A 21,519-nucleotide genomic window follows, 5' to 3' on the forward strand; every position below is an offset into this window, starting at 1 on the left:
ACGAGGGGCTAGTGTTCTGCAGTCAGTTCTAGCTCCCTCAAATTAGTCTTAAAAAATAAACCCATTGTGTTTCTCTTTGAATTGCATAGCTCAATAATGTCATTTTTTAGCCAGTATGAGGTCTTTGGATCTAAGCATATTGTCACTTTTGCTGATTGCCGTCAGTGATACAAACTGTACAAAGGATGTGGGCACAACTGTAACAATCACTTTCTCTATGGTGTTCCTAGCCCAATGCTGAAGATGCATGCACACACACACACACACACACACACAGTAGTTACTCAGAAATCTAAATGTAAGTCTGTAACTACAAAGCACTGAACTGAAATAATTCACCCATGAAACCAGATGTAGCTTGAAGGGTAGGTAGTAAACACACTATGGCCTAGAGCAGGAAAAGGGAAAAGGAAAGAAGCAATGAATTTTCTTAATGAGGCTTTCACAGACCACCATTTTCACGGTGTAGCCAAAACAGGTAAATTACCAAAGGATCTTAGGATTCAGAGGAATACTCAGAGGGTATTGAAAGTGGTTTAGATATCAGATATTTTTTTAAAAAATCTTCTAAAATATTACTTACATTTAAAGAATGGAAATTTTCTGTACTTACAGAGAAAAGATGCATAATTACACATAGGTATATATATGCATACACTCACACACTTCATATGCAAAATGTACATGCACAGACTGAATGGCTGAATACATGTTTTTTATAAGGATGGATCAATTTCACAGCAATCGTTTTGTGTGGAAAATTACTTCCACACTGGGAATTATGAGTAAGAAAGATATATCCTTTCATTGCAAATAATAACATAGTGATAAGTCATTACACAACCTCGGATGAGATAATATATCAACTACAGCATGAATCTGGGCAACATATATTCCTGAAGGGAATCAAGAGATATTTATGAAACTATAGCAATGAGATATTGGGTTTATGTTACTTATTATAATGTATATATTTTAAAGATTTGAACAAAAAGCTAATGAGAATAAAGATGATACTATCTGAAATAGCTGGTGTGCTTGAAACCCAATTTTTAAAATTTGTAGGTAGGAGCACTTTAGCAAGACTAATAGACCATAAGCTTATTTTTCCCTTCTAAATGCTTATCAGATGAGAAGTGAACATTTAGAACAGGTTTGTTTCCTATGTGAAATCCTCTTCCCACATCACACCCACACACCCACACCCACACCCCCCCACCACACACACACATTACTCTCTCTCCCCGTACAACTGCAAATCCCTACCGTTGGACTAAAGATGCAAAGAACCAAAGGGTGAGTTAAAGCAGCGTTTTTACCTTTTTGCTGATCAAATACAGATGGAGTGCTGAAATCCATGGTTGCCTGTCTCATCATTTACCATCAGAATGGCAAAAAGCATCCAGGTCTCTAGAGAGGAGAAAACACCATCTTACACGTTACAGTCAACACAACAGTCAGATACAGCATCCCTTGCCTCTCTGTTTGAGAATTAAATGTGCATTAGAGCTGCCAGTCTTTGTCAAGGCAAATGATGGAAATAGGTAAATGTTATTCCTGTAATACCTAACAGGAAAAAGAGTTACTTCCTATGGTCTCACTCATCAGCTATACCCACGTGTAAATATTATACACCCTCTCTCCTCCAACAAATACAGAAAAAAAAAGCTCAAACCTTGAAAAATGGTTTTCATAGAGGGCCACCTGCCTTGGATCTGGGCCAGGAAAACACTGGAGGTAACGGAGCCTCAGCAGCTGGTGTGTTATTTTAAACCAAAAGAAATCTCAATGGGTGAGTGAGGATTCACAGGGCCAGACGGAGCATGTGCAAAGCTGCCAATGCAGCTTGGATTCAGCTGTGTTCTTGGTGGAGTGAGAACTGCATTTGGGTCATGTGAGCAGAGTGCCATCTCAATGGAATAGCACGTAAATATTGTAGCAGGAGGCTGCTGGCCATGTGCTGTATGGAGTAATTACCGGCTTTCACAGTTCATCTTTAGTCTCCCTTCAGCTCTGTTCTCCAAATGACAGGGAGGACGGGGGGAAGGAAGTAGCGTTTGAAAGGTTGCATTTCAGGGCTCAGATATCCATGGCGATAAAATTAAAACAGTGTGCAATCACAAGGGTGTTTAGTGCAGTATTATATGTGGTGGAAAAACCTCAAATCAACCAAATGTATATCATTTGAGGAGCAGTTGAATAAATGGTAGTAAACTCATACTCTAGATTTAAAACTCTGAAGTAAATCTATATGAATTTATCTGGTAGGATGACTCTAATCTATTATTAAATGAAAAAAGTTATATATTTCATTTGTTCACATCTTTATAAAACCAGCAACCACCCACTGTATATGTAAACATGTTCATGTATGTTCATAGGAACAGAGGAAGATGTATGAAGATATACTGTTAATATTGGTTACCTCAGGGGATTGCAATTAAAGTAGATTTCTATCTTGTTCTTTATCTACCTCTGTATTTTTAGGCTTATTATAACAAGCCTGTTGTTTTATATTTGTTATTAAAAATCTGGTATAATAAATTCAAAATAAAGCTCTACAATCAAGACAATCAGGTTTTTGGATAAGTTAAAGAGTCATATAGAAGATGATCTTGTAAATGCTGTTGATAATGATAATAACTTTTTTTAACTAAATTAGTGTGTGACTATGGAAATAAAAGCAGAAACCATTTTTCTTCGTATATGGCCACATTTGTTTTGATCTACTGATATGGACTGTGTTTTTCAATAGACAGGCTTCTTTCTTATCTCTTGCCTCTCATATTTTCCCCATCAATAGACTGGCTGGCCTCAGTTCCCTGTGACAATACTAGGACCCACTTACCTTCCTGACATCAGCCTTTCCCCTACAAACACTCTGTGTTCATTTTATTTAAAACATGGGCAGAACCTACTTCTTATAAATCATTATGCAAAATGTGCTCCATAGATAAATTTCTTAAATTTCCCAGTCCTGTGTTTTTTGTTTGTTTGTTTGTTTTTTGCATTAACCATGAAAGCCAGACTTTGGAGGCCGAGAATGAATTGGTGAAGACACCTTGGCTTACACTAGCAGATATTCAGTTAAGGAGAGATGGCTTAAGCTCACCCAACTGACTGAGGTAAAAGGAGCTGTGGTCACTTGGTCCCAAACACGAGCAAAATCAAGGATTCGAGCAAAGTTAAGGATTTATTGGGTTGGCCAAAAGGTTCATTCGTTTTTTTCCGTAAGATGGCTCTAGCAGCACTTAGTTGTCTTTAACTTCATTTGAAACAATTTTGTTAGATTGTATTGTGACAGCTGTCATTATCAGCGTGCATTTTAAAAAAAGACTTATCAAAGTTGGTGAGTTTTTTTTAACATCCTTATTGGAGTATAATTGCTTTACAGTGGTGTGTTAGTTTCTGCTGTATAACAAAGTGAATCAGCTATACATATACATATATCCCCATATCCCCTCCCTCTTGCATCTCCCTCCCACCTTCCCTATCCCACCCCTCTAGGTGGTCACAAAGCACCGAGCTGATCCCCCTCTGCTATGTGGCTGCTTCCCACTAGCTATCTGTTTTACATTTGGTACTGTATATATGTCCATGCCACTCTCTCAAAGTTGGTGAATTTTTGTGTAGCCATTTTAATATTGAAGATGGAAGAAAAATAGCAACATTTTTGGCATATTATGCTTTATTATTTCAAGAAAGGTAAAAATGGAGAAAAAAAGGGAAAAAAAGATTGGTGCAGTGTGTGGAGAAGGTGCTGTGACTGATCAAACATGTCAAAAGTGGTTTGTGAAGTTTCGTGCTGGAGATTTCTTGCTGGACGATGCTCCAGGGTTGGGTAGACCAATTGAAGTTTATAGCAATCAAGTTGAGACATTAATTGAGAACAATCAGTGTTACACCACACGGGAGATAGCCGACGTCCTCAAAATACCCAAATCAAGTGTTGAAAATCATTTGCCCCAGCTTGGTTATGTAAGTTGCTTTGATGTTTGGGTTCCACCTAAGTCAAGCGAGAAAAACCTTCTTGACCGTATTTCCGCATGCAATTCTCTACTGAAACGTAATGAAAACGTTCTGTTTTTGAAACATATTGTCATGGGTGATGAAAAGTGGATACTGTACAATAATGTGGAGCAGAAGAGATCATGGGGCAAGCGAAATGAGCCACCACCAACCACACCAAAGGCTGGTCTTCATCCAAAGGTGATGTTGTGTATATGGTGGGGTTGGAAGGGCGTCCTCTATTGTGAGCTCCTTCCGGAAAACTAAACAATTAATTCCAACAAGTGCTGCTCCCAATTAGACCAACTGAAAGCAGCACTCGAAGAAAAGCATCCAGAATTAGTCAACAGAAAATGCATAATCTTCCATCAGGATAACGCAAGACCGCATGTTTCTTTGATGACCAGGCAAAAACTGTTACAGCTTGGCTGGGAAGTTCTGATTCATTCGCCGTATTCACCAAACATTGCACCTTTGGATTTCCATTTATTTCGCTCTTTACAAAATTCTATTAACGGAAAAATTTTCAATTCCCTGGAAGACTGTAAAAGGCAGCTGGAACAGTTCTTTGCTCAAAAAAGATAAAAAGTTTTGGGAAGATGGAATTATGAAGTTGGCTGAAAAATGGCAGGAGGTAGTGGAACAAAAGGGTGAATACGTTGTTCAAAGAAATTCTTGATGAAAATGAAAAATGTGTCTCTTATTTTTACTTAAAAACCAAAGGCAGGTTAGCCGGGTAAGATGGCAGAAGAGTAAGACGCGGAGATCACCTTCCTCCCCACGGATACACCAGAAATACAGCTACACGTGGAACAACTCCTACAGAACACCTACTGAATACTGGCAGAAGACCCCAGACCTCCCAAAAGGCAAGAAACTCCCCACATACCTGGGTAGGGCAAAGCGGAGAGATTCCCGCACAGAGGATCGGTGCCGAGCGGCACTCACCAGCCCGAGAGGCTTGTCTGCTCGCCCGCCAGGGCGGGCGGCGCTGGAAGCTGAGGCTCGGGCTTCGGTCAGAGCGCAGGGAGAGGACTGGGTGGGGCTGGCGGCGAGAACTCAGCCTGAAGGGGGCTAATGTGCCACAGCTAGTCGGCAGGGAGTCCGGGAAAACTCTGGAGCTGCCGAAGAGGCAAGAGACTTTTTCTTCCCTCTTGGTTTCCTGGTGCGCGAGGAGAGGGGATTAAGAGCGCTGCTTAAAGGGGCTCCACAGACGGGCGCGAGTCACGACTGAAAGCGCGGAGCCCAGTGACGGGCGTGGGACGCTGGGGCTGCTGCTGCCGCCGCCAAGAAGCCTGTGTGCGAGCGCAGGTCACTGTCCACACCGCCCTTCCGGGAGCCTGTGCAGCCCGCCACTGCCGGGGTCCCGGGATCCAGGGGCGGCTTCCCTGGGAGAACGCACGGCGCGCCTCGGGCTGGTGCAACGTCACACCGACCTCTGCCGCTGCAGGCTCGCCCCGCACTCCGTGCCCCTCCCTCCCGCCCGGCCTGAGTGAGCCAGAGTCCCCGAAGAGGCTGCTCCTTTAGCCCTGTCCTGTCTGAGCGAAGAACAGACGCCCTCTGGCGACCTACACGCAGAGGCGGGGCCAAATCCAAAGCTGAGACCCAGGAGCTGTGAGAACAAAGAAGAGAAAGGGAAACCTCTCCCAGCAGCCTCAGAAGCAGCGGATTAAAGCTCCACAATCAACTTGATGTACCCTGCATCTGTGGAATACATGAATAGACAACAAATCATCCCAAATTGAGGAGCCAGGAGTCAGTGCTGTGCCTCTGAGGTGGGAGAGCCAACTTCAGGACACTGGTCCACAAGAGACCTCCCAGCTCCACATAATATCAAACGGCGAAAATCTTCCAGAGATCTCCATCTCAACACCAGCACCCAGCTTCACTCAACGACCAGCAAGCTACAGTGCTGGACACCCTATGCCAAACAACTAGCAAGACAGGAACACAACGCCACCCATTAGCAGAGAGGTGGCCTAAAATCATAAAAAGTCCGCAGACACCCCAAAACACACCACCAGACGTGGACCTGCCCACCAGAAAGACAAGATCCAGCCTCACTCACCAGAACGCAGGCACTAGTACCTTCCACCAGGAAGCCTACACAACCCACTAAACCAACCTTAGCCACTGGGGACAGACACCAAAAACAACGGGAACTACGAACCTGCAGCCTGCAAAAAGGAGACCCCAAACACAGTAACATAAGCAAAATGAGAAGACAGAAAAACACACAGCAGGAGAAGGAGCAAGATAAAAACCCACCAGACCTAACAAATGAAGAGGTAATAAATAGGCAGTCTACCTGAAAAAGAATTCAGAATAATGATGGTAAAGATGATCCAAGATTCTATTTCCAAGATCCAAAATCTTGGAAATAGAATAGACAAAATGCAAGAAACAGTTAACAAGGACCTAGAAGAACTAAAGATGAATCAAGCATCGATTAAAAACACAATAAATGAAATAAAAAATACTCTAGATGGGATCAATAGCAGAATAACTGAGGCAGAAGAACGGATAAGTGAGGTGGAAGATAAAATAGTGGAAATAACTGCTGCAGAGCAAAATAAAAAAAAAAGAATGAAAAGAACAGAGGACAGTCTCAGAGACCTCTGGGACAACATTAAACGCACCAACATTCGAATTATAGGGGTCCCAGAAGAAGAAGAGAAAAAGAAAGGGACTGAGAAAATATTTGAAGAGATTATAGTTGAAAACTTCCCTAATATGGGAAAGGAAATAGTTAATCAAGTCCAGGAGGCACAGAGAGTCCCATACAGAATAAATCCAAGGAGAAATACACCAAGACACATACTAATCAAACTGTCAAAAATTAAACACAAAGAAATCATATTAAAAGCAGCAAGGCAAAAACAACAAATAACACACAAGGGAATCCCCATCAGGATAACAGCTGATCTCTCAGCAGAAACTCTACAAGCCAGAAGGGAGTGGCAGGACATAATTAAAGTGATGAAGGAGAGAAACCTGCAACCAAGATTACTCTACCCAGCAAGGATCTCATTCAGATTTGATGGAGAAATTAAAACGTTTACAGACAAGCAAAAGCTGAGAGAGTTCAGCACCACCAAACCAGCTTTACAACAAATGCTAAAGGAACTTCTCTAGGCAAGAAACACAACAGAAGGAAAAGACCTACAATAACGAACCCAAAACAATTAAGAAAATGGGAATAGGAACATACATATCGATAATTACCTTAAATGTAAATGGACTAAATGCTCCCACCAAAAGACACAGATTGGCTGAATGGATACAAAAACAAGACCCATATATATGCTGTCTACAAGAGACCCACTTCAGACCTAGAGACACATACAGACTGAAAGTAAGGGGATGGAAAAAGATATTCCATGCAAATGGAAACCAAAAGAAAGCTGGAGTAGCAATTCTCATATCAGACAAAATAGACTTTAAAATAAAGACTACTAGAAGAGACAAAGAAGGACACTACATAATGATCAAGGGATCAATCCAAGAAGAAGATATAACAATTGTAAATATTTATGCACCCAACATAGGAGCACCTCAATACATAAGGCAAATACTAACAGCCATAAAAGGAGAAATCGACAGTAACACAATCATAGTAGGGGACTTTAACACCCCACTTTCACCAATGGACAGATCTTCCAAAATGAAAATAAATAAGGAAACACAAGCTTTAAATGATACATTAAACAAGATGGACTTAATTGATATTTATAGGACATTCCATCCAAAAACAACAGAATACACATTTTTCTCAAGTGCTCATGGAACATTCTCCAGGATAGATCATATCTTGGGTCACAAATCAAGCCTTGGTAAATTTAAGAAAATTGAAATTGTATCAAGTGTCTTTTCTGACCACAATGCTATGAGACTAGATATCAATTACAGGAAAAGAGCTGTAAAAAATACAAACACATGGAGGCTAAACAATACACTACTTAATAACGAAGTGATAACTGAAGAAATCAAAGAGGAAATTAAAAAATACCTAGAAACAAATGACAATGGAGACACGACGACCCAAAACCTATGGGATGCAGCAAAAGCAGTTCTAAGAGGGAAGTTTATAGCAATACAATCCCACCTTAAGAAACAGGAAACATCTCGAATAAACAACCTAACCTTGCACCTAAAGCAATTAGAGAAAGAAGAACAAAAACATCCCAAAGTCAGCAGAAGGAAAGAAATCATAAAAATCAGATCAGAAATAAATGAAAAAGAAATGAAGGAAACGATAGCAAAGATCAATAAAACTAAAAGCTGGTTCTTTGAGAAGATAAACAAAATTGATAAACCATTAGCCAGACTCATCAAGAAAAAAAGGGAGAAGACTCAAATCAATAGAATTAGAAATGAAAAAGGAGAAGTAACAACTGACACTGCAGAATACAAAAGATCATGAGAGATTACTACAAGCAACTCTATGCCAAGAAAATGGACAACCTGGAAGAAATGGACAAATTCTTAGAAATGCACAACTTGCCAAGACTGAATCAGGAAGAAATAGAAAATATGAACAGACCAATCACAAGCACTGAAATTGAAACTGTGATAAAAAATCTTCCAACAAACAAAGCCCAGGACCAGATGGCTTCACAGGTGAATTCTATCAAGCATTTAGAGAAGAGCTAACACCTATCCTTCTGAAACTCTTCCAAAATATAGCAGAGGGGGGAACACTCCCAAACTCATTCTACGAGAACACCATCACCTTGATACCAAAACCAGACAAGGATGTCACAAAGCAAGAAAACTACAGGCCAATATCACTGATGAACATAGATGCAAAAATCCTCAACAAAATACTAGCAAACAGAATCCAACAGCACATTAAAAGGATCATACACCATGATCAAGTGGGGTTTATTCCAGGAATGCAAGGATTCTTCAATATATGCAAATCAATCAACGTGATACACCATATTAACAAATTGAAGGAGAAAAACCATATGATCATCTCAATAGATGCAGAGAAAGCTTTCGACAAAATTCAACACCCATTTATGATAAAAACCCTGCAGAAAGTAGGCATAGAGGGAACTTTCCTCAACATAACAAAGGCCATATATGACAAACCCACAGCCAGCATCGTCCTCAATGGTGAAAAACTGAAACCATTTCCACTAAGATCAAGAACAAGACAAGGTTGCCCACTCTCACCACTCTTATTCAACATAGCTTTGGAAGTTTTAGCCACAGCAATCAGAGAAGAAAAGGAAATAAAAGGAATCCAAATCTGAAAAGAAGAAGTAAAGCTGTCACTGTTTGCAGATGACATGATACTATACATAGAGAATCCTAAATGTGCTACCAGAAAACTACTAGAGCTAATCAATGAATTTGGTAAAGTTGCCGGATACAAAATTAATGCACAGAAATCTCTGGCATTCCTATATACTAATGATGAAAAATCTGAAAGTGAAATCAAGGAAACACTCCCATTTACCATTGCAACAAAAAGAATAAAATATCTAGGAATAAACCTACCTAAGGAGACAAAAGACCTGTATGCAGAAAATTATAAGACACTGATGAAAGAAATTAAAGGTGATACAAATAGATGGAGAGATGTACCATGTTCTTGGATTGGAAGAATCAACATTGTGAAAATGACTCTACTACCCAAAGCAATCTACAGATTCAATGCAATCCCTATCAAACTACCACTGGCATTTTTCACAGAACTAGAGCAAAAAATTTCACAATTTGTATGGAAACACAAAAGACCCCGAATAGCCAAAGCAATCTTGAGAACGAAAAACGGAGCTGGAGGAATCAGGCTCCCTGACTTCAGACTATACTACAAAGCTACAGTAATCAAGACAGTATGGTACTGGCACAAAAACAGAAAGATAGATCAATGGAACAGGATAGAAAGCCCAGAGATAAACCCACGGACATATGGTCACCTTATCTTTGATAAAGGAGGCAGGAATGTACAGTGGAGAAAGGACAGTCTCTTCAATAAGTGGTGCTGGGAAAACTGGATAGGGACATGTAAAAGTATGAGATTAGATCACTCCCTAACACCATACACAAAAATAAGCTCAAAATGGATTAAAGACCTAAATGTAAGGCCAGACACTATCAAACTCTTAGAGGAAAACATAGGCAGAACACTCTATGACATAAATCACAGCAAGATCCTTTTTGACCCACCTCCTAGAGAAATGGAAATAAAGACAAAAATAAACACATGGGACCTAATGAAACTTAAAAGCTTTTGCACAGCAAAGGAAACCATGAACAAGACCAAAAGACAACCCTCAGAATGGGAGAAAATATTTGCAAATGAAGCAACTGACAAAGGATTAATCTCCAAAATTTATAAGCAGCTCATGCAGCTCAATAACAAAAAAACAAACAACCCAATCCAAAAATGGGCAGAAGACCTAAATAGACATTTCTCCACAGAAGATATACAGACTGCCAACAAACACATGAAAGGATGCTCAACATCTTTACTCATTAGAGAAATGCAAATCAAAACTACAATGAGATATCATCTCACACCAGTCAGAATGGCCATCATCAAAATATCTAGAAACAATAAATGCTGGAGAGGGTGTGGGAAAAAGGGAACACTCTTGCACTGCTGGTGGGAATGTGAATTGGTACAGCCACTATGGAGAACGGTATGGAGGTTCCTTAAAAAACTACAAATAGAACTACCATATGACCCAGCAATCCCACTACTGGGCATATACCCTGAGAAAACCATAATTCAAAAAGAGACATGTACCAAAATGTTCATAGCAGCCCTATTTACAATAGCCCGGAGATGGAAACAACCTAAGTGTCCATCATCAGATGAATGGGTAAAGAAGATGTGGCACATATATACAATGGAATATTACTCAGCCATAAAAAGAAATGAAATTGAGCTATTTGTAATGAGGTGGATGGACCTAGAGTCTGTCATACAGAGTGAAGTAAGTCAGCAAGAGAAAGACAAATACTGTATGCTGACACATATATATGGAATTTAAGAAAAAAAAATGTCATGAAGAACATAGGGGTAAGGCAGGAATAAAGCCACAGACCTACTAGAGAATGGAGTTGAGGATATGGGGAGGGGGAAGGGTAAGCTGTGACAAAGTGAAAGAGCGGCATGGACATATATACACTACCAAACGTAAGGTAGATAGCTAGTGGGAAGCAGCCGCATAGCACAGGAAGATCAGCTCGGTGCTTTGTGACCGCCTGGAGGGGTGGGATAGGGAGGGTGGGAGGGAGATGCAAAAGGGAGGGGATATGGGAACATATGTATATGTATAACTGATTTAATTTGTTATAAAGCAAAAATAAAATAAAATTAAAAAAAAACCAAAGGCACTTTCCCGCCAACTGAATAGATTAACCTCCTTTTAATTCATTTGTTCATTAATTCATCAGTTGCTATGGAAAGATCACTATGCTCCAATCATTTTGATAGGCACTGATGATGCAGCCGTCAGTAAGACAGGAAACGTCTCTATGCTCAATGAACTTCACTTTGGTGCAGCTTCTGCTTCTGGCTATGCTGGAGTAATAGGGACTGGATTTACCCTCGTGCTTAAACAGCTAGAAAACTAAGCAAAATATATGAAATGATATTTTTCAGACAGCAGGCAGTGCAGGCCAGAGATCCCTGGGAGAAGAGAAACAAGAGAGCTGAGCCTGATGAGTCCCCAACTGATTGCTTGGGGAGAGTTTCCAGGCTGAAGCACAGTGAGGGTGTGGTGGGTTCAATGGTGCCCTTCCACCCCAAAGATGCATCCACATCTTAATTTTCAGAACATGTGAATGTGACCTTATTTGGAAGAGGGGTCTTTGCCTATGTAATCAAATTAAGGATCTCAAGTTGAACTCATCCTAGATCATCTGAGTGGGCCCTAAATTCAATGACAAGTGTCCTTATAAGAGACATACATAGTGAAGTGGAGTTCATGTGACCGGAGATTGGAATGATGCAGCCACAAGCCAAGGTACACTTGGAGCCACTAGAAGCTGGAAGAGGCAAGGAACAGATTGCCCCTTGAGCCTTCAGAGATAGTATGGTGCTGTTGACACCTTGATTTTGAACTTCTGGTTTCCAGAATTGTGAGAAAATAAATTTCTGTGCTCTCAGCCACCAAGTTTGTGCTAATTTGTAACAGAAGCTTCAAGAAACTAACATAGAGGAGGACTTCTCAAAATAGATGCAGTCTCTATAATTGTTATATTTCTGTGTCCATTTATATCGTTACCAAAACCAGATTCAAATGTAGACAATTTCACATTTGTAAAAGGGCTGTTTTGGACCCATTTTGAAAAAAGGCAGTCAAATAGAGTGGAAAGGACATGAGTTTGAGTCTATTTCTTGTTAACTGTGTGATTTGGGCAAATTATATAACTTTTTGAGCCTCAGTGTCTTAATCTGTGGTATGGGGACCCCACCCCCTAAATTCTTGTGAGAGTTATTATTGTTCAGTCCACTTCCCGGGCTGCAAACATAGAGATAATTCTTTCTATACAACCAAAGCCAAGTGTAAGATAACATTTGGTTGTTTTTTTCAAGTGCGTTTTGAATAAGGCCCTTATTCAGACATATTCACACAATTTTCACACATCCCAGGTGCCTGTGGTTCATTAATTCTTATCTACAACGTAGGAGGGGAAGAGAGGAGAAGGTCTGTGTGACTGCAAAATCTGGCTCTGTGCTGCCTCTCCAGCTCATCTCTCACCACCCTCCCTCTGTTCTCACATCCGGCCACAATGGTCTCCTTTCTGTTCCTCGAACATGCCATGCCCTTTCCCAAACTCCCAAAACTTTGCTATTCTATCCCACCACTTGGAATGCTCTTTCCCCAGTTCAAATGTCACCATTTCACAGAGGCTTTCTCTGACCACATTTTCTAAAATAGTCTTTCATTCCTTTACCCCATCTGTCACTTCCTTCTCTAGAATGCCACTTTGTGGGTTAACAATGAGGAATATCCCTGTCAGGGAGACAGGCCTTTGCCCATGTACAACATCTGTCTAGTTCAGGGCTTCTCAGACTACCTGTGGTGAAGGACCAGGGTTTTAAATTTCCAAAGCATCATGGAACTGATACATTAATAAAACATAATGAAAATTAATAATTGAAAAAGAAAAAATAAGATTTACAGAATGCAACCCCCAATCTTTATTATTAGATTCAAACAAGCATAAAGTTACATCAAAAAATGTAATCAAAATGTAGAATAATCAAAGAATTTTTAAAATGTACACATTGTTCATTGAAAGTACATTTAGGCATTAATATATTGTGCTGTCCAATATGGTAATCACTAGCTACATATTGCTATTTAAGTTAAAATTTAATAAAGTAAAAAATTTATTTCCTCAATCACAGCAGCCACTGTGATTGTATTTTGTCATAATTAAAAACTTTATGTTCTTTAAGAGATGCTGGTGAGAAAACAAAAAGACAAACCACAGACAGGAAGAAAATATTTGTAAAACATATCTGATAAAGGATTGGTATCCAGAATACACAAAGAATTATCAAAACCTAGTAATAAAAAAACCCAAATTTAAAAAAGGACAAAGATTTGAACAGACATGTCACCAAAGAAAAGATATAGATGGCAAATAGGTCTATGAAAAGATGCTCAGCATTATTACTCATTGGAAAGTATAAATTAAAATCACAATGAAATACCACTACGTACCTATTGGAATGGCTTTAAAGAAGCTAAAAACACACTGTGTGCTGGTGATGATGATAGAACTCTGACACATTGCTGATGGGAATGCAAAATAACCCAGCTATTTTGGAAAACAGTTTGGCTGTTTCTTATAAAGTTAAACATAAATATGGCCCAGCAATCCAACTCCCTGGCATTTACTTAAGAGAAATGAAAACATATGTTTTCACAAATACCTATATGTGAATGTTTATAGCAACTTTATTATCACCCAAAACTGGAAACAACCCAAATGTTCATCAACCGGTAAATGAATGAACAAACTGTGGTACATCTATATGATGGAATACTACTTGGCAATGAAAAGGAATGCAGCACTGATACATGCAAGAAATGAGTGGATCTTAAATGCACTTGACTGAGTGAAAGAAGCCAGACACAAAAGACTACATACTGCATGATTCTCTTTATAAGGCATCCTGGCAAAAGATACAGAGATAGAAACCAGAGGAGTGCTTTCCAGCAGGGAGGGAATAAACTACAAAGAGGTCAGAGAGAACTTCTGGAGTGATGGAAATACTCTCTATCTTGATTGTGGAGATGGTTATACACTTTCTATTTACTTGACAAACTCAGAGAACTAAAACCCCTCCAAAAGGAGAAGATTACTAAATCATACCTCAATAAACCTGAAAGAACAAACAATATAAATTTTACTTCTATAATTTAACTGATAATATAATCCTAAAATATGTTTTAAAACACACTTGTTAAAAATTAAAATGATGGAAAATAGCAAGTTTTAAAAATAAATAAGTGTGAAGAAAACATAGGTAGTACTCTCTTTGACAAAGGTTGTAGTAATTTTTTTTGGCTATCTCTCCTCAGGCAAGGGAAACCAAAGCAAAGATAAACAAATGTGACTATATCAAACTAAAAATTTTTTTGCACAGTGAAGGAAACTATCTATAAGAGGAAAAGGTCACCTACTGTATGGGAGAAGATACTTGCAAATGATATATCTAATAAGTGGCTAATATCCAAAATATACAAAGAACTCATACAACTCAATTAACATCAAAAAAAATCACACAACCTATTTAAAAAATGGCAGAGGATCTGAATAGGCATTTTCCCAAAGAAGATATACAGATAGCCAACAGCCACATGAAAAGATGCACAACGTAACTAATCATCAGGGAAAGGCAAATCAAAACCACAATGAGATATTACCTCACACCTGTCAGAGTGGCTATTATCCAAAAGACATCAGATAATAAGTGTTGGGAAGGATGTGGAGAAAAGGAAATGCTTGTACACTATTGGTGGGAATGTTAATTGGTACAGCTACTGTGGAAAACAGTATGGACATTCCTCAAAAAATTAAAAATAGAGCTACCATATGATCCAGGAATTCCACTCCTGGGTATTTATCTGAAGGAAAAAAAAACCCCACTAATTCGAAAAGATACATGTACCCCTATGGTCATTGCTGCATTATTTACAATAGCCAAGATATGGAAACTACCTAAGTGCCCATCAATAGATGAATGGATAAAGAAGATGTGGTATATATAGAATGAAGTATTACCCAGCCATAAAAATGAACTTTTGTCATTTGAGGACTTCCCTCGTGGTGCAGTGGTTAAGAATCCTCCTGCCAATGCAGGGGACACAGGTTTGAGCCCTGGTCCAGGAAGATCCCACATGCCGCGGAGCAACTAACCCACAAGCCACAACTACTGAGCCCACGTGCCTAGAGCCTGTGCACCGCAACAAAGAGTAGCCCCCATTCGCTGCAACTAGAGAAAGGCTAAGTGCAGCAACGAAGACCCAACGCAGTCAAAAATAAATTTAAAAAAAACAAAAAACTCTTGCTATTTGAGACAACACGATGGACCTGGAGGGTATTATGTTAAGTGAAATAAGTCATACAGAGAAAGACAAATACTGTATTGATTTCACTTATATATGGAACCTAAAAAACAAATGAACAAACATAACAAAATAGAAACAGACTCACAGATACAGAGAATAAACAGGTGGTTGCCAGAGGGAAAGGGGTTGGGGAAGGAAAGAAGAAAGAAAAATAAATAAGTGCTTATTTTTCTGAGATCTGTATACACAATTAGATTACAGTGCATGAACTAACCTTAAACTATCATGTATTTAACACTATCCCACTGTGCGTGGCTTTCCACACAAGTTTGACAGCACCCAAAGTGGTCTACACCACGTTCACAGAGACAAGTCCATTACCACAGGCTTGGAGGTGTGGCAATGTCTAATTGCTGTAACAATTTCTAAATGGTTACGTTTAGAAGTACTCTGTTTTTTAACATACCTTGTCTCGAACTGGTGACAAGCAGTTCCTGGACTGGCACCAGCTGTGGCCCACACCTTGCATAGGGCTGGTTTAAATCCCTCTTCCTTTGACTCTTCCCATGGTGGGCTTCTTCCTACCATCCAGGTCTCGGCTCAGAGAGGCCTTACCCAACCTCCATATTCCATGTAAAGCAGCAGTTGCCTCCATGCCCAACCCTAATTACAGTTAATAAAATGTCCTCATTTTTCCCTTCTTGTAACTATCACTCTCTGTAATTAACTTGTACTTCATTATATCTTCATTATCTGTCTCCCTGTAGTCTCTGCTGTTGTTCCCCAGACTTTTCAATGTGCTTCAGCTGACTTTCAAATACCTGTGTCTGTGTCTTGGTCTGAGGGCATTTTTCCAGAATACAGAAGATCACTTTGCCAGCTCTGGGGGCTAGCCCAGAAGTGCCAGGGAGCTAATCACCCCGTTCCCCAACCCACAGCAACCCTCAACCAGTGACCCTTGGGAGCTGGCCTATACACACCAGCTGCCTTGCTTTTAGATGTAATGATTCTGAGGTGTACTGTTTTACACCATTTCCCAATGTTATCCTTTAAGAAATAAGTTCCACTACCGCCTGTGATAACTGGTTTAATAACACACTTTTTATGGGCTGCCATTCCCTACCTGTATGACATCTCCCCACCCACCTTTCCTACCCCATGGTATTTCCTGCACTTCTCAGTAAGCTACTTGCATTGGAATCATTGTCCCAGGATCTTCTTCTGGGAAAACTCAAATTAAGACACTTCTCCAGTAGAGGGTAAACTTCCTACGGACAGGGCCCTTGTCTGCTTTGCCCACTCTGTGACCCCAGTCCAGTTCAGAGTGAAGCACAGAGGAAGTGCCAATAAATATTTAGTGAATGAAGGACTTCACTGGAGGACGTTCCTTGCCAAAGTTGATGACTTGTTCACTGACAATGTTGCATTAGGACCTAATTAACCATCGCTTATTGGGGTAATTCCTTATTAAGAACTTTCTGGTGAGGACTTCTGATGACCTTGACATTTTCCCATGTAAATAAGAAACCATATATTTGAGAATTTCAGATGTGCTGCTATGTTTTAATGATATTCTGATAGTGTTGTAAACCTAGCATACACTTACAGAGAGGTTTTAGGTAGTCCTACATTTTATTCGGGTGAAACCAGAGGCTTCTCCGCAACGTGCTCAAGTTACAGAAGTGGGAACTATAATGGCGGCTATGTAGGCAGTGATGGGGGCTTGGACATGACACAGCCCTGAGTTTAAGTTCCAGCTCAGCACATTTCTAGCTTTGTGATACTGAGCAAATTACTTAACCACAGTTATAAACGAGGATAAAAAATACTAATCTCGTAGGGTTGTTGTAAGAGTGAAAACCCAGTAATATATGTAAAGTGCTATTGTGAAAAACTGAGATTATGCATTGGTTTTAAAGCAATCTGTTGAAGTCACTTAACTATTTTACTGAAAAATGCCTTTAGATTTGTTTCTGATTTTAGAAGGATATGCATAGTCTTTCTCCTTGGTTAATTAAAAGTAGACCAAAGAAATCGGTTAGTAGGTTAATTATTCATAAGACTCACGAGAAAAACCAATCTCTTAAAACAAACATGGTTACAACTTTAAGTGAACAAATATAGTTCTCTACCACAAACTTTCTAAAATCTGTAAATTCTTATAACAAATAAAAGGTTGTAAAGTCAGAAGTTCTTGGATCTATCAAAATAAAACTTTCAATATTCTATCACTTTTCCCATTATTAAGCAGACTCTATAATGCTAAGGTGACAGGTAAGTGTAGATTAAATTTAAGATTAAATTTAAGATTAAATTTAGATTAAATTTAAATTTTATGGTAACTGGCACATAATTTTTTTGAACCTTCTTATTTTAAAATTGATGTAAAGGCCAATAACAAACAATACTTTGTATTCTCAAAGTAGTTTGGTCAATATTTTCTTTATTTAAAACTTTTCATTAAGATTCATGATATGTTAATTTCAATTCTCATTTTAATCAATACCAACTTAAATAATTCAGGTTTTTTCAAGTTTCCACAGTGCTTGCTATAGACTGAATGTCTGTGTTCCCCCAAAATTTGTATGTTGACACCTAGTCCCCTGTATAATGGTATTTGGAGGTGTGGCCTTTGGGAGGTAATTAGGTCATGAGGGTGGAGCCCTCATAAATAGGATTAGTGCTCTTACAAAGACTTTTTTTTTTTGAGATTGTAATTGGATCCTTTTAAGTGGTCATTTCAGAGCTTCTAGAGCTGTACTGTTCAATAAGGTAGCTATCAGCTAATATATGCAGCTACTGAGCATCTAAAATGTGGTTAGTCCAAACTGAGGTGTGTTTAAGTGTAAAATACATACTGGATTTTGAAGACTTAGTATGAAAAAAATAATACAAAATGTTCCCTTAATAAATTTTATGTTAATTATATGATAATATTTTAGACATTGTGTTAAATACAGTATATCACTAAAGTTAATTTTACCTGTTTCTTTCTACTTATTTTTGAATATGATTACTAGAAAAATTAATACTACACACATGACCTGCATTTTATTTCTATTGGACCGTGCTATTTTATAGGATCTTGGAGTGATCTTTAGGAAAGGCTGTTTAGCTGACTGGCTGAGCCATATTCTTTACTTTCAGCAGGATTGATGGGGCACAGTTTGAAAGAGGGTAGAGAAGGAGGAAAGGAAGCATGGCCACACTGAAGAGCATGGAATACTGAAGCACCCAGAGAAGCCATTATCACTATTTTCATTGTTACCATCATTGTTATATAACCCAGGAGTCCAACACCAAGTTTTAGGTTCCCAGAAAGTATGATCTGAAAGATAGGTCTTCTGTCTCTCACAGTGCCAAAACAGTGCTACTCATATAGTCAGTAGCCAGTAACAGATACTGGTTTGTTAAACACTAAATGTCAAGTGCCCAAATGGACAAATCCAACTTTTGGCAAAATGGCGAAGTAGGTGATGGAAGCCTTCTGACTACACAGTGAGTATTCCTTTCCCCCTCCCCTTCCCAGTCTACACAATCCCATTCCTGGTTAGTGCAGACACCCCCATTTCTGACTTTGTCCTATGTTTTCCTTTTAGTTTTAGTTTTCAGGCTACTATAAACTTTTATTTTCATGCATATCATGATGGGAATTTGGTGAGTATCAGGCATTTCTAGCATGCTCAGGTTAATCTGTAGCAATGACTTTATTTATTTATCAGTCATATGATAAATATTTAATGAGCACTGACTGTGTATCAGGCAGTGGTTGTGGTGCTGGGGATATGGTGGTAACCAAAATAGAGATGTGATCCCCATTCATGAGAAGCTTTCAGTTTAGGGATGATTTAGGAGGCCTTCTTATGTGGTCTCCTGGCATCTCAGAGTCCTTGGATGCTACTCTTGCTCACCAGAAGCCTGAGGAAATATCTCTGAATGACCAACGTCTGTTAAGACCCTCCCCATAACTGGGCAGAGAGAATGCTCTTCCTTTTATCCCTCTTCCCTGCCTCTCTAAGAGGCAGGTTTTCTTGCCTACCTTGCCCAGATGAAAAATGTAAAGGGGTTCTTCACCCTGTTATTCCAGTTGAATGTATTTAAGCTAGTATTAGCTGGTAGACATGCTCTTACCATAGGTGTCCACACATTAGAATAATTTTGGTCTTTACTTTTGAAATCTAGAGTTGATATTTTTGAAATTTTTTCATTCTCTGAACTGTATTTGTTTTGTTTTTAGATTTCCACCTCAACTGGAAAGAGTGAGGATTTACATTCAATTGCATCTGGATTGTGGCCACTCCCTCAGTAATGCAATGGATTTGGGAAAATACAGAAAAGAAAATCTGATAAAAGCCCAACCCACAGTGCTTTTAAATATCTGTGGATGGTGAATTTGCTGAACGTCTCAAAAGTATTTTTAAAAAGTTCTAACTTTGGCCACATACCCTTTCCTTCTATTTTCAACTCATGAATTATTGGCCAAGTTCAAATGAAGCCCTGTGGTTTGAATTAAATTGGCACATGTCATAGAGGCCTGGCTCCAGCAATCTCACTGCTCTCCTCCTCCCCTTCCTGGCAGACTCTGGAGGGTTTAGAAGATAATTTTCATTGCATTAATTTTTCTGAGAGGAAATCCTTGTGAGAAATCTAGTTGAACTTGGCTCTCCAAAGTTTCTTGTACAGTTAGAAAAACAAAATTTGAGGTTACTAAGCAGGTTAATGGAAGAGAAACCTCTAGCTGTTTGCTTAGAAATGTTGCTAAGGAGGCCAAAGTCTCACTCGATAGAGTCACTCTGTTTTATGACCACAGACTGTACCCTTAACAGCCACAAAAGGGACAGGACAAGATTGAGTGTACTGTTGTATCAATGCCAGCCCCTGCCAACTGCAAGAAGAACAGCATACAATGTGAGACACTCTTGGTACATGAAAGCCCCAGTATGATCCTGTAGGCTAAAGTTTCTTAAATTTTAACAGGCACACATATCACCTGGGGATTGTCTTAAGATACAAGTTCTGATTTAGTAGATCTAGGTAGGAGCCAGAGACTCTGGATTTCTAGCAAGTACCCAGATGATGCTGGTAGTTGGTTCATCCTTTGTGTAGCAAGGGCCTAGAATAGTTTTCAAATATTAAGTAAAATATACACTTATGGGCTTTTACCCAGAGATTCTCTACTGAACAGTAAAACCCTAGAAATATAAACTCAGTCCCCAGGGGGTCTCAGAAAATCTACCTGTAACAGAAGTGAGCCAGAGGTGGAGATTGGTTAATGACTGGGCCATTACCACCTTGAATCTCCATGGCTATTTTTAGGGTAAAGAAGGGGTAGGCCTATGGCCAGATGTTATTAGAGTCACACAGTCTGAGCTTCCCTCAGACCTCTGCTTCGTTGTAGCTCTGCGCACCTGTGCAAATTATGAAACCTCTGAATATTTTTCCTAATATGTACACTGGAGATAATAATGGTACCCACCTTAACAGGTTGCTGTGAGGATGAAATGGGATAACAAAATGATGGAGTGCTGGAGTCAGCTCCTACTGGCTCCTACTGGCTGACTGAAAGACAGTCAGGAATTCTATGGCTTGAAATTGGCTGTGGCAGGAGTATTTACACCATGCGAACTGGCAAATGCTACAAGTTGGGCCCCCCCCCCTTTTTTTTTTTGAGCACTGATTTACCAGCATATCACTCTGTGTAAAGTACCTAAAAGAGCTCAATAAATGTAAGTTACTACCTTCTTAGCTACCTTTTCTGAATTACTCCAGCACTTGTCATTTGAAACACATCATTTAGCACTGGCTATTCCATGCCAGCCTCCTTCTTTAAAAAATTCTGTAACTGAGTTCTTCTCAAGAGTTAGAGTCTCTCAAAGGTGTGACCATATTCTGCCACATCCCATGATTCATCAATGCCTTGCTCTTTCACCTCTCCAAGGAAAACACTGAGCATACTTTC

General features: G+C 39.4%; 1 protein-coding gene across 1 annotated transcript in view; it reads right to left on the reverse strand.

Moving 5' to 3' along the window:
• ANKRD55 (ankyrin repeat domain 55) overlaps window positions 1-21,519 on the reverse strand; it is a gene marked incomplete at its 3' end in the record, with an annotated part of 185,959 nt that overhangs the window by 93,777 nt on the left and 70,663 nt on the right. The window contains exon 2 of the mRNA XM_081231951.1: window positions 1,320-1,410. Within this exon, the coding sequence (XP_081088077.1) occupies window positions 1,320-1,377 (58 nt within the window). The 5' untranslated portion in view covers window positions 1,378-1,410. The remainder of the gene's footprint in view (window positions 1-1,319; window positions 1,411-21,519) is intronic.

This window comes from Mesoplodon bidens, assembly GCF_964165515.1.
Source record: "Mesoplodon bidens genome assembly, chromosome: 4".
Taxonomy (NCBI): domain Eukaryota; kingdom Metazoa; phylum Chordata; class Mammalia; order Artiodactyla; family Ziphiidae; genus Mesoplodon; species Mesoplodon bidens.